Source organism: Cryptomeria japonica, unplaced genomic scaffold (assembly GCF_030272615.1).
Source record: "Cryptomeria japonica unplaced genomic scaffold, Sugi_1.0 HiC_scaffold_78, whole genome shotgun sequence".
In the NCBI taxonomy this organism is placed as follows: Eukaryota; Viridiplantae; Streptophyta; class Pinopsida; order Cupressales; family Cupressaceae; genus Cryptomeria; species Cryptomeria japonica.
The window spans coordinates 239,655-253,742 of NW_026728900.1; the positions used below are offsets into that span (position 1 = coordinate 239,655).

Consider the following 14,088-nt stretch of genomic DNA (forward strand, 5'->3'; position numbering starts at 1 on the left):
AAAAATTATTTAAAATTATCATTTATTAACTCAACTTATAATTAATTAAAACTATTTTCAATATTTAATTTAAGAGATTACAACATTTCATTATTTTGAAAGTTGTGAACTTCAAAATGAAATTATATATGACAATGACATATATACACTGATTCCACTCTGTACAGCGATTTAAAAAATTAAAAAACTTATGAAATAAATCTGCATATCATATCTATGGAAAATGAAATGAATCTGCATATCACATCTATGAAAACTGAATACAGCAATTAAGAAAATGCCTACATTCATAAATATAAAGTATCAACAATTGTATGTAGCACACTCAAACTTTTCCCCTCTTCACCTTTCTTCACCTCCAACCGAAACCCCTTCTTCATTATTCCATGCCTCCTCAGCGCATTTGAAATTTCCTTATAATTACAACAATAACAGGTCAAATTAGCAGATGCTACCATTGTAATTATCCATTCTCCTTCACGCACCTTAAGCCCATAGTTGGGATCAAGTGATGCATTTATATCCTCTACTGAAGTATGGCTATCAACCACAACAACAAAGCATCCAATAACGAAACTCAATTCTAACCAGTTTGGACAAGCACCACTTTCAATCACTCCATCGACGCCAATGTTAGCATCAGAAAACAGACATTCATTTAAAGAGGACTCTGCTCCGTCCACTGGTTTTCCAAGCATATACATTACCTCCGATGGGACACCCTGAAATAAAAGACAAAATACTCAAATCATCTACCTCAAATTCTTTTCATGTACACAGCACTCAAAACATATTACTTAAGAAAAAATAGAATTTTGTTAAGAACAAATTACAAGGCAAAGCTCAAGGGATCTAATGAAATAAATAAAAAGACTTCTGTAAAAAATGGTATATTTATGCAGGCCAGTGAAAGAGGAGTATTGAAACCATTACCTTCAACTTATGAATGCAATTCCGTATTACTGCATTGCTGCAGTAACAAAGTTTCATATATTTTGGTAGATGGAGGTCTTCAATGCCTGATATGCTATGTAGATTCTCACAGGAGTCGATAACAATTCTCTCCAAGTAGCTCAGTCTGAAAAGATTTGGCAACTCCTCAAGCTCTGGACAGTCGCTAATAATTAGTCCTCTAAGCTCCATATGGTCACAGATTCCTGCTACTATTTGCAAATCTTTGCATCTTTGTAGAGACAGACTGATGAGTGTGGCAAGATCTGGCAATTCCTCCAGCTCAGGACAATCACTAATACACAACCGTCTAATCTCAAAGTTACCTGACACACTCTTCAAATTATGACAACCATTCAATTGGAGATATTCTAACTTTCCACATCTATCAATTAAAATCCTCTTGAGGCAACTTGGACCTACAAAAGCTGGGATCTCCACGATCTCAGGACAGTCACGGATGCTTAATTCTACAAGCTTTTGACAACAAAACTGTGCTGTTTTTAAATTTTGACAATCGTTCAGCACAAAGCATTTCAGCATCACATTTCTATCAAATTTTATCCTCTCCAGACACCTCATACTACTGAAACACAAGTACTCAAACTCGAGCTTTCCACAACCAGAAATTTCAATTTCTACAAGATTTACAAGATTGGGTATTCCTAACACACTTCCCAGTTTTTTACAATTTGTAATCTCAACATAACTTAATGTCTCTATCATTCTTAAATCCACTTCCACAAGTTCCTTCATGTCATGAAGTTTGATAGACTCAAGGCTTGGATGGTTCATTTCACTAATTAAGATCTTGGATACACAGTCTTCATCGCTGATCTCCAGCTTTTCAAGGCCACTCATAGGGCCCTCAGCACTACAGGACGGCCTTTCATTATCCCAGTCCATCTCATTAAATTGGAAATTCAAGATAACCAAAGATTCACGCAGAATGTTCTGGCCTCTTTTAGTGGAAACCTGCTCCCCCTTTAATGTGGAAGACCTGAGGCATAAACTACAAAGATTCATATTGAGAGATTCTAGTAAAGGCAAACCTGCTATTGGCAATCCTCGGGAATCTAAGAGAACTTTCTCTAAAGTATCTGACATTCCTAGATCTGGGATCTCTTTCAAAAAAGTTTCAGAAATTTGCAGCTCTTTCAACTGGGAGGGTACCTGAAATTCAAGATAAATTTGTGTAAAATTCTCAACGATTAAATAAATAGCCAAGAAACAACCATACCATGATGAATTTTACACTTCAAGGAGATTTAGTTTTTGACTGAGAAGATCAAAGTACCTGCATGTGATCCTCCCACAACCTATTGAATCGTCCACCTTTTATTTTTAAACATTGCAATTTTCGAAGAGGAATCCATGATGGAATGCTTGGTAGTTCACTGGAATTGCCCTCAAGCTGTAACCATAGTAAGAAAGCTGATGTCTCAACACAACTATCTGATTGGGCTAAAAAGAATGTAACTTGAGAGCCCATGGACTCGTCAAAAATGGATTGGAAACACCTGACATTGGTTTTGGCGAGTATAGTCTCATGACCCATTAATTCCTGCATGCACAGAATCAGCTCAGATTTCTCTTTATGTAATAAAAAGTTAAGATCTGGAATATTGCAATATTAAGGATAAAAACTGAAAGGATTACCAAGGATTTCAGATCTTGAGGACGCCACAGGCGATGAGGAGGGCTGTGCTCATGTGCCATTTCTCTTCCCAAGTCCCTCAGGTGGTTATGCATTCTCAATACAGCTCCCTCATATGTATTGAAATTTTCTATTACCTTTTCTTCTACAAGACACTTTTCTTTGAGTGTTTGCATTGTACTTTGAGCGTCCCATCCCGATCCCTCCCATACTCTTTCAGCTATACTCTTTGGTTTCCCCACAAAAAAGCAAGCAATATCCATGAAAATTTGTTTTTCTTCATCTTCTAATGCATCAAAACTTATTCTAAGTCTTTGCTTTACATCCTGTGGGAGCAGCTCTTTAACTTCAATCAACATTGACCTCCAATATTCTTGATCTCTACCACGAACTTGTCCACCCAGAACTTCAAGAGACAAAGGTAAGCCTCCACATATGCCTATGAAGTCGTCAACCAGCACCTCATACCCGCTGCGTGGATGAGCTTGGCTGAAGGCATGCCAACAGAAGAGTTCCCTTGCATCATTTTTATCCATTTCTTTTAAATTATAATCAACAGTAATCCCTGCGGTTATAAGCACACCCACGTCACGGGTCGTAACAATAACCAGACTATTTTCCGATTTCTTTAAGATATCCATGATTCGTAGAGAACTTAACTGCACCACATTATCGATGTCATCTAAAACAATCATGAAGCTTAAAGTGGGGCTCCTTTGTAGATAATCTTCAATACAGCTTGTTCCTTCCTCTGTGCTTCTAAATGTCAGATTTTTGTCGAAGAGATCTTTGAGAAGCCGACTTTGTAAAGAAGGTAGTTCATTTCTCATAGACTGTTCTCTCACATCAGACAAAAAACTTGCTCCATAGTAATTTGAACGCATTCGGTTAAACAACTCTTTGGCGAGAGTTGTCTTCCCCAGTCCGCTCATGCCAAAAATGCCAATGATGTTAGGCTTATGCTTCCTTTCTCCCAGCCCGTACTGGTTTTCAAAATCTTGTACACGTTCATGAAGGCATCGCCTTTCAAAATCTTTCACAAGATTTTTAAGCCCCACTGGATGTTCAGCAACATGCAAACATGTTTTCCTTTGAACTTCCTTTTGCACAACTTCTACTATTTTTTCGCAATCCCCAGCACTGAAACATTATAAAATAAAAGAAGTATCTCGTGAGAAAATGTAACTTAGGAAAATCATACAAGGTAAAACTACCTTAAGAAATATTACCTGTTATATTCTTTGCCGGCTGTAAATGACAGAGACTGAAGGGCTTTCATCCAAGCATCAAGCTTGTCCGAGTATCTGCCCTTTTCTTTATACTCAAAGAATGCATCATGGTAATGTCCACTTTGTATGTAGCGGAGATCAGAAGGCTTCACTTTATAATACACGGGAATAATTTTAGCCTTGCTTTCTAACATGAGAAGCAGCTCAGCCAAACACCAAGGGGACTCTGCATATCTTGGGGAAAAGATGGCTATGTGTACCTTAGCAGAGCGAATGGCTGTCTCAACATTAGAAGGAAACGAATTTTCAAGTTCCTTCTCTTGGGAATTAAGAAATGCCCGTATTCCCAACTGCTCAAGGGAATTGTAAAGCTGAGTAGCCAGAGTAAGTTTGACATCGAGGCCTCTGTGGTTGATGAACACATCATACAATGTTGAAGATTCAGAAACCTTCCTTCTTTTGCCGGCAGGTTCTATTTCAGAGAAAGCACTAAATGCCTGATTTTCCTGGTTAGATGATGAAGAAGATGCCATTGCTTCCAATTCAAAGGCTAACAACCCCTTAAGAATTAGAAAGAAAGAGCAGGACGCCAAAGATTAGATTGCGTAATGATAGATGAGTTATATATGGAAAAGAAAGACAAGCGTGAATTAAATAGACAATACCGCAGGTGGATTCTGTACTTTCCTTGTTCCTTCCTCGAAACGTCAAGGAAAAGAAGGAGGAAAATCTATGCTAGCGCTGACCTGTTCAAAGAAGCCGGCAAGATCAATTCCTTCTCGACAAATTCAAGGCAAACAAAAGAATGGGAAGTAAAATACGAGAAATTAGGAATCGGTCATTTCCTGGAAAGAATCGAAGGAGAAAAAGAGAAATAAAATGGCGAGTAAACGAACAAGTACATAGACAAACGAGATTGGACTTGATTTGTATAATGTTTTAATACAACCTTGAAATACATACAAGTTTGTCTAGAGCATTTATAAAATATTTTTATTACATATTTGCTTCGATCAAATGGAAGAAAATATTTGTAACAATTTTAAGTTTGATCATATTATAGTTGTTGATTATTCTTTATGCTTGTACAAAATGAATTTGGGAAAACCTTTTTAGTTGTTCATTTATTTAATTTCTACACATTGAAACAAGAAGTTTATGGACTTCTATCACAAATGTATGGTTGGTCTTGTGTAAAAAGGTACAAATTGTAGAAAACTAAAAGTTTGTATTAAGAAAAGAGAGAATATAATATTGGTAGTGTGGGAAAATCACTCTACACAATAATATACGAATATCAAGCATGCACATGCATACCATCAAATAGTGAATACATTATATTTGATTTTTTTCAAAAGCATATATTGTGAAGATTGTAACAAAATGAATAAATTGAAAGTTTACCTTGAGAAGGTTGCATTCAAAATTGTGTACCTATACTCATTATAATGAGAGAGATGTACTTGAGACTCTTTGTTTTTCATAATAATTATGTATGGAGTGTTTTTTATTCTTGAATATTGATTAAAGGAGAATGGTGATTCTATTTGAATATTTTTTTTAATTTATCTCTAGCTATAACTATTAAATTTAAGGATTGTCTTTTTGTTTTACCTATATTGGATCTTGCTTTGTTGAGTATTAATCCTTGAGAGCTATGAATGGTAATTTCCCATGCCATGGACAATGATATTTGTTTATGGTTACATAAATAGATGGATGTTGCTTTGTTTATCAGCACTTTCTCCAAAAATTGTCTTACCTCCTCCCTCTATCAACAACCACCAATCAACTACCTACTCCCCCCGCAGAGTAGACCACATCAATACCACATCAATCTGGGATAAAAAGATATGATTTGAGCTCAACATAAGACCAACCATCTTCAGCACAAAGAGGTATGCGCTCTTGGTTTCCAAAACCATCTTCAATGCCGAAGAGGTAATTTGTGTCATAAACAACATCTTTCTTATCCCATGACACGTTACACATTGCACATAGCAACTTCCAACACAATGACACCTCTGTCATCAATAATGGTCACCTTACCAAATACAATGTAAGTACCACATATAAATTACAATGACCAAGAATATGCACCTTCCTTACCTCATACTACCTATCAAAAGTAAACTCAACATATAAAAAATGCCATCTACCAAAAAATAACTCTCCATGACTCCTCCATTGAACTAGTAACCATCATTGTCATAATATAAATCCATCATAGTTCCAATATAGCAACCTACGACAATAGTCCTTTAAATTTTAGGACTTCCAAAGTGGGTGTAAAATAGAGTAAATAAAATAAACATGTTTGGACTTTAAGTTTGCAACACCTTAATTCCAACATGCACATTACATGATGCTTAACTAGTGAATATATGAAAACTTGTGCAAGTGAGAATGGGATGAGGTTGAATATATAAAAATATGTGTAAATAGAAGGAAATAGAGATGGAGAATTATTAGAGAATGAATAATATATTACACAAAAAAGTATGACTTGTTGATACACAATTTTGTTAATTCATTCCATTAAAAAGGAGACCTAAATTAAATGAGAATTGACATAAATATTATTATTCTATTATTACATTGGAGCTCACCGAATGATGATGAACCCCCTTAATAGTGTAACTCTCATTGTTTAAATTTTTTTTGTTATTTTGTTTATGTAACTTGCTACTATTTCTGGATTTGATTGTGTCTGTGTTTTTTTGCATCAACATTTCGAATCACACTCTGTGATTCATCATCAGATGACAGAGAGTAAAGGAGTCGAGAAAATCATACTCTGTGTTTGTGTCTTGTTGTTTAGGCTTGGCCCACTTAGATTTTGAAATTGTGCCTTCTACCACTTGGACCTTTGTATGTGAATAATGTAAAATTTTCCCTTTTTACTATACCCAGAGATATTCTATAGAAACATCACAAAATCTCATGTCATGTACAAATATCATTAAAAAGTAAAACATTTAATAAAAAAATATTTAGAAAAATAAAACTATTAAAATAAATAAAATCATTCTCAAATAAAATAACAAATAAATATTCAAATAAAAAATACAACCAAATAATTCTTAAATAAAAATTAAATTTTTTATTGATTTAATTAATAAAATAATATAAAAATTAAATTAAATAACTCTTTCTTAAATAAAACAACAAAGATCTGCTTTTCTCGTTTATAATGTTTAGTTGTGATTTTTGGGGGATGAGGGGGTGATCTCTTTTTCATTGATATATACTTGAACATGGGATATATACTTGAACATGTGATATATACTTGAAGACTTGGATGCAACAAAATGGTAAATGGCTTAGAAAATGGGATATATACTTGAACATGTGCCCCATGAATAGCAAGGAGATAAAGGCATATGTTAGAGATATGTTCCACAAGCGCACTTGGGGTAAGGAGCTAGGGAGAAAGAAAAAGTATTATATTGAAGAGTTTAACCCCTCGTGTAACCATTAACAAAAAGTGTACATAGGGGCCAATTTATCGTGGAAAGCCAAAATCCTAATTGCTCAATTAAGAACTAACTCCCATCAGCTCCGATGCAAAATTGGGCGTTGGAAAAGACCAAAAGAAAATTAAGAGGAAATAGTGTGCATTTTTTGCACTTCGGATAAGGTTGAAACAAAAAAACACTTCATTCTAGAATATGACGCTTTCAAGGACAGCAGGGACAGTTATGAAACCACTCAGGCAGACTACTCTTGGGATAAGTTATTCAATGAGGGGTGTGTGGAGAGGCTAGGGGCTCTCATCATAGGCTGCACAAGAAGGGGTCTAATGCAGAAATTGATTCCTGAAGGGATCTGTCCCATAGACTATACTTAGCCTCATGAACGTTAAAATAATTTCTTCTTTTCGATTGAAAGTTTGTCTATTTTCAAAGCATTTACCTCCTTCTCTAATTTCGGTGTACCGTGGATTGTCCAATTTCTATGAATTTTCCTTCATTTGTCTGCCTTGCATATTTCGAGGAAAATGCTGAACCTACCACCTTGTCTGAAGGCATCGGCGCTTGCTTAATTTCAAAGCGTTTTCATTAAATTAGTACCTAAATCAAACAGAATCCAATCTCCTTTTCCTCGATTGAGGGTTTGTCTATTTTCAAAGCATTTACCTTCCTTCTTCCCTGATTTCGATGTACTATGGATTGTCCAATTTCTATGCATTGTCCAAGAACTCTTTCTTAAATAAAACGACAAAAACGTGCTTTTCCCGTGTATGATGTTTAGTTGCGATTTTTTTCGGGGATAAAAAAACAAAAGTTCAAATTAAGAATATGCTATAAATCAAATAGAATCCGATCTAGTTTTCGTCGATTGAGGGTTTGTCTATTTTCAAAGCATTTACCTTGCATTGCCCAATTTCTGTGCATTTTCCTTTGTTTGTTTGCCTTGGATTAGTGGATATTTCGAGGAAAGTGCTGAACCGACCGCCTTCTCTGTAGAAATCGGCGTTTGCTTAATTTCTACTCGTTTTCCATACGCTTTAGACGAGGAGTACTGAACCCGCCTTCCTGATGATCTATTTAATCCACACTAGCCTAACGCTTCCACATAAACTCATCATTCATTACGAATACTGCAACCAAGTCCTGTTAGTCCCGCTCTCTCTTTGGATTTATAAACGGGTTGTTCGCATTTGAGCTGGAACTAATGGCGTCTTCTTCATCATCTCACCAGCAAAATCGAGAATCAAAAGTTTTCTCTGGAATAGAACCTGACGGCAAAAGGAGGAAGGTAGAAGAATCTGCAACATTGTTTGATGTGTTTATCAACCACAGAGGCACCGATGTCAAACAAACTCTTGCTACTCAGCTTTACAACTCCCTTGATCAGTTAGGAATATGGGCATTTCTTGATAGCGAAGAGAAGGATCTAGGAAGTTCATTTCCCTCTATGATTGAGACAGCCATCCGCTCTGCAAAGGTACACGTAGCCATATTTTCCCCACGATATGCAGAGTCAGCTTGGTGTTTGGCTGAGCTTGTTCTCATGTTACAAAGTACGGCCAAAATTATTCCTGTGTTTTATGGAGTGAAGCCTAGTGATCTCCGACACATAGAAAAGGGAGCATACGCTGATGCATTCCTTAAATTTAAGGAGAAGGGCAGATATCTGGACAATATTAGCGAGTGGAAGGAAGCCCTTCAGTCTCTTTCATTTATAGCCGGAGAAGAAATTAATAGGTAATATTTCTGTAATTTTCGTTTTTGTATGTTATATAATTCCTTCAATTCTGTTTCAACTTTTTACACACAAAATCTTCCTTTTATTTTACAATGTTTCAGCGAGTGGGATTGCCAAAATATAGGAGCAGCTGTGCAAAAAGAAGTACGGAGGAAAACATCTTTACACGTTGCTGAACATCCAGTGGGCCTTAACAATCTTGTGGAAGATTTTGAAAGGCGATGCCTTGATGAACTTGTACAGGATTTTCAAAATCAGTGCGGGCTGGAAGACAGGAAGCATAAGGGTAGGGTAGTTGGCATATTTGGCATGGGAGGGTGTGGGAAAACAACTCTTGCCAAAGAATTGTTTAACCGAAAGAAATCAAACTACTCTGGAGCAAGCTTTTTGTTTGATGTGCGAGAAGCGGATTTGAGGTGCGAAATGCCTTCTTTGCAAAGTAAGCTTCTTAAAGATCTCTTCAACGCAGATCACAACTTGCTGAATACAGAGGAAGGAGCAAGTTATCTGAAAGATAGTCTACAAAGGAGCCCCCATTTGAGTTTCTTAATTGTTGTAGACGACATCGATAATGTGGAGCAGTTAAATGCTCTACGGATCATGGATATATTGAATAAATCAGATAATAGTCTGATTATCGTCACAACCCGTGACGTTGGAGTACTTGTAACAGCAGGAATTACTGTTGCTTATAATTTGAAAGGAATGGGTAGAGATGATGGCAGAGAACTATTCTGTTGGCATGCCTTCGACAGACCCTATCCGGAGAGCGAGTATGAGGAGTTGGTTAACTCCTTCGTAGAGTTGTGTGGAGGGCTACCTCTATCTCTTCAAGTTCTGGGCAGGCATGTTCATGGTCGAAATGGTAGTTATTGGAGGTTAGAACTGATTAAAGTTGGTAAGCTGCTTCCTCGGGACGTGAAGAAAAGGCTGAGAATTAGTTTTGATGCATTGGAGAATGAACAAAAAGAGATTTTCATGGATATCGCTTGCTTTTTTATAGGCAAACCGAAGAGTATAGCAGAAAGAGTCTGGGAGGGATCAGGATGGAACCCTCAGCATGCACTGGAAACACTCAAAGATAAGTGTCTTTTAGAAAGACAAGAAATTTTGAAGTATGAAGGACCTGTACTGAGAATGCATGACCACCTGAGGGACTTGGGCAGAGAAATGGCAATCGAGTTCAGCCCTCCACATCGCCTGTGGCGTCCTCAAGATCTGAAATCCTTGGTATGCCTTTTTATACTTTCAGGTTTCCCCTTACTATTGTAAAATTATATATCTTCACTTGTTATTAGGTAAATGGAAGTCTGATTTGCTTCTGTGCATGCAGGAATCAAAGGGTTTCGACAACATACTCGCCAACACCAATTTCAGGTGTTTCCATTCCATTTTCGACAAGTCCATGGGCTGTCAAGTTACATTCTTTTTAAGCCAACCGAAAAATTGTTCTGAGATGTCAGCTTCCTTACTATGGCTTCAGCTTCAGCCCAATTCCACAGAACAACCAAGCATCCCTTCATGGATTCCTCTTCAAAATTTGCAGTGTTTGAAAATCGAGCACGGACAATTCAAAAAGTTGTGGAACGATAGCATACAGGTATTTTGATATCCTCTCCGAAAACTTAAAACTCCGTTGAGGCTATAGTAGTGGAATACCTCATGTTATTGTTGCATCCAGACTATTTTTTATCATGAAAGCTTTACACAACTTTATTGAATTTCAGGCACCGTCCGAGTTGAAAGAGCTACAACTTTCTCAGACCTCTTTGAAAGAGTTTCCAGATTTATTAGGAATATCAAAAGACAGTTTAGAAAATTTGTTAGAAAATGGGGAAGAGTCTAGTATATCTAAGGCCTCGATGAATAGCCTTGAAAAGCTAGAGATAAAGATCAGCGGTGAAAAATGTGTATCCAAGATACTAATCAGCAGTACTGATTATCCCAACCTTAGGTCCTTGAAACTTCATGGCATGGAAAATCTTATGGAAGTGAATTTAATAAGGGTAGAGAAATTAAGTTGTCTTGATATTAGGAATTGCAGAAAACTCAAAACATTGACAGGAACATCTGATCTGAAAAATCTTGAGCTGTTACACGTCAGTCAATGTCCAGACCTCGAGTTTGAGTCCTTGTGTCTCAGGGATATGAAGTGTCTGAAGAGGGCAAGTTTTGGTAAGCATGTGAAGCTGAAAACTTTTGAATTGTATGGTTGCCAAAATTTAAAAACAACAGAGTTTTCTTGTGAAAAGCTTGTAGATTTAAGCATTCGGGACTGTCCGAAGCTTAAGAATTTGCCAGATTTTATAGGTCCAAGTTGCCTGGAGAGGATTCTAATTGATGGATGTGGGAAGTTCGAAAACCTTAAATTGGATGGTTGTCGAAATTTGAGAAGTGTGACAGGTAACTTTGAGCCAACAAAGTTGTACATCTGTGGCTCTCCTCAGCTTAAGGAGTTGCCAGTTCTCGCCACGCTCACCAGTCTGTCTATAAAATGTTGCAAAGATTTGCAAAGAGTATCAGGAACTGGTGATTTTATGGAGCTTACTGAGCTGATAATTAGTGAGTGTCCTACGCTTGAGAAGTTGCCAAGTCTTGCGAGATTGAGCTTCATGGAGAAATTTATGATCGAGTCTTGTGAGAAACTGCAGAATATATCAGGTATTGAAGAGTTGAATGCATCCGAATATATGAGACTTTGTTATTGCAGCAATGCAGTAATATGGAATTGCATTCATAAGTTAAAGGTAATGATTTCAATCCTCCTTTTTTAATAGAAGTGTTTTTAAATTCATTACTGACCTTTAGTTTTGTTTTGTAATTTGTATTTACAAGATAGTGTAGATTTTCGTTAAGTAATGTTTGAAGTGATCTCTAAATGAAAAAGAATTTACCGTGGATGAAGTGACAGTATTCTGTTTTAATTTCAGAGTGTGCCAAGGAGAATGGATATGATTGCAAGAGCGGCGCAGGGAGCTGAGTCACTTTTAAACGAGTCTCTGTTTTCTGACGCTCGTATTGACGCTCATGCAGTCACTGACATCGTTCAATTTGGTGCTGAAAACAGTGATGACGAGGACAGTGACGATGAGAGGAGAAATGGGAAAGTATTGAGTGCAGTTTTTGTATGTTTTGTGGTCGAGGTTGATAGCTTTACTTCAGTAAATGATATAAATCAAGCACTTCCACAGAATGCGTTCAGACTTGAGGTGCGTGAAGGAGGATGGATAATTACAATGGTAGAGTCTGATGATTGGGGCCACTCTTCTTATTGTAAGAAAGTTTCAGATGTTTTGAGGAGGTATGGAGTGATGAAAAAAGGGTTTCGAGTGGAGCTGAAGAAATATGAAGAGTCGAAAAGTTTGGAAGTTTTACATAAAATTGTTGATAAGCTACATCATGGGTGCAGAGCGATGGTTTTGCGGAGAAGAAGATAATGTCACTTATTCATTATTATCAGTTTAAAAAGAGAATTTTATTTCCTAAATTTGTAATGTGTTAGTAGAACACAGCTTCATTTTGGTATTATGCAAGGGAAATTTTGTATTATTAATGAGAAAACAAATCGATCTCTTAAATTATTGTGTTCATTAAAGGAGTTCAATTTAAATTTCACAAAAAAATGAGTTTTTTAAAAAAATTTTTAAATTATTTAAAATAAAAATATTAATTGGGATAATGTTAATAAATAAGAAGTTTAAAGTGATGTTTCTAATAGTTATTAATCATTTTATAAATTAATAAATATAGAGGCTGTTAATATATTTGAAGATTATCAATTAAATTATTTAGATTTATTAAATAAATATATTTATACTAGTATAAAGGAATTTAGATAAATGAGTCGGGGTTTATAATAGAAATTATTTCACATACTGAAGAGATTAAAATAAATAAATGTGATGCTTAGTTTGATAATTAATGAAGAAAAAATGATATGAGAAATGTTTAATATTAAATAGATCATGAATGAATTGAAAAAATTATAAGATATAACCTTCACACTAATACTTTGAGCCATTTCCAAATCATATGACTTAGTGATAAATAAGTCATGAAAAGATTGAACCAAATGTGTAGGACTGTCCATAAAAAGTTAGCACGATCATTCACAAAATATTATCCTATTTAATGTCCATAATAGTTAAAGTTCTCAACATCAAGCATAATATCAAGAGTAAGAATAGTAGTACCGAATAACACATGATGAAGCACACCATTCTCACCATATTTGGTAACTTAAGGATTCTAGCAAGGGATTCTTCCTAAGGGAACATGAAATGTACATGAGAGCTTGCCATGCAAACAAGTCATCAAGTCATATAGCCTAAAGGCCAAAGAATGTACAAGGGTTGTAAGATTTAACATAAAATCAACCAGTTTATCAATAAATTAATAAATAAAACCCTAAAGAGAAAAATAAGAGTAGTGTGATGGCATGAAGTAGTGTCTCAAGATGAGTTAAAGTCTATAAAGGATGGAGGGATATTGTAATGATACAAATAAAATAGAAGCCAAAAATCTAACAAGATCTTTAAATTAATATAAATAATTAGAAATCAAATCTAAAATTCTAATAAAAGAAGGATAGATCTTAAAATTAAACTAGTAAGCCTTATAACAAACAATTAATAATGATAAAATCTAAGAAAAATAAAATTACGAAGAAAAATTAAATAGAAGAATATACTATTGGTAGACTTACTTGTACTTGCCATTAGCCTTGTACTATTACAATGAGATTAATTTAATTGGCTATTAAAAAAATATTTCAACCAATTAAAAGTGATTATTTGTTAGTAAAAAAAAAAGTGAGTATTTGTTTATTTAAAAAATAAAATAAAATTCATAAAGCTTCTATGTAATTTTTCTAAGTTTTTAAATTGTAAAAATTAACTTTAGACAAATTGATTGGCTAAAACACTTTGGGTGTGATAGAGCTCGTTTGAGGCAAATTTTTTATTTTTTAAATAAAAATAAATTTAAATGTACAACTTTTACTAATACAAAAAAAGTGAGAAAAAGTAAATCACATGATAA

At 35.3% G+C, this 14,088-nt stretch overlaps 2 protein-coding genes across 2 annotated transcripts; one reads left to right on the top strand and one right to left on the bottom strand.

Annotated features, from left to right (window-relative positions):
- Window positions 1-247: 247 nt before the first annotated feature.
- On the bottom strand, window positions 248-4,370 carry LOC131864165 (disease resistance protein Roq1-like). The gene is made up of 7 exons (XM_059215183.1): window positions 3,838-4,370; window positions 2,611-3,748; window positions 2,249-2,515; window positions 934-2,124; window positions 486-722; window positions 357-413; window positions 248-256 (listed from the first exon to the last, which is right to left on the bottom strand). Exons 1-7 carry the CDS (start codon window positions 4,368-4,370, stop codon window positions 248-250), a joined length of 3,432 nt encoding a protein of 1,143 aa, XP_059071166.1.
- Window positions 4,371-8,436: 4,066 nt separating this feature from the next.
- Window positions 8,437-12,600, top strand: LOC131864159 (disease resistance protein Roq1-like). Its single transcript, XM_059215177.1, has 5 exons — window positions 8,437-9,047; window positions 9,150-10,278; window positions 10,382-10,648; window positions 10,776-11,795; window positions 11,979-12,600. Exons 1-5 carry the CDS (start codon window positions 8,515-8,517, stop codon window positions 12,483-12,485), a joined length of 3,456 nt encoding a protein of 1,151 aa, XP_059071160.1. The 5' UTR covers window positions 8,437-8,514; the 3' UTR covers window positions 12,486-12,600.
- Window positions 12,601-14,088: the final 1,488 nt, after the last annotated feature.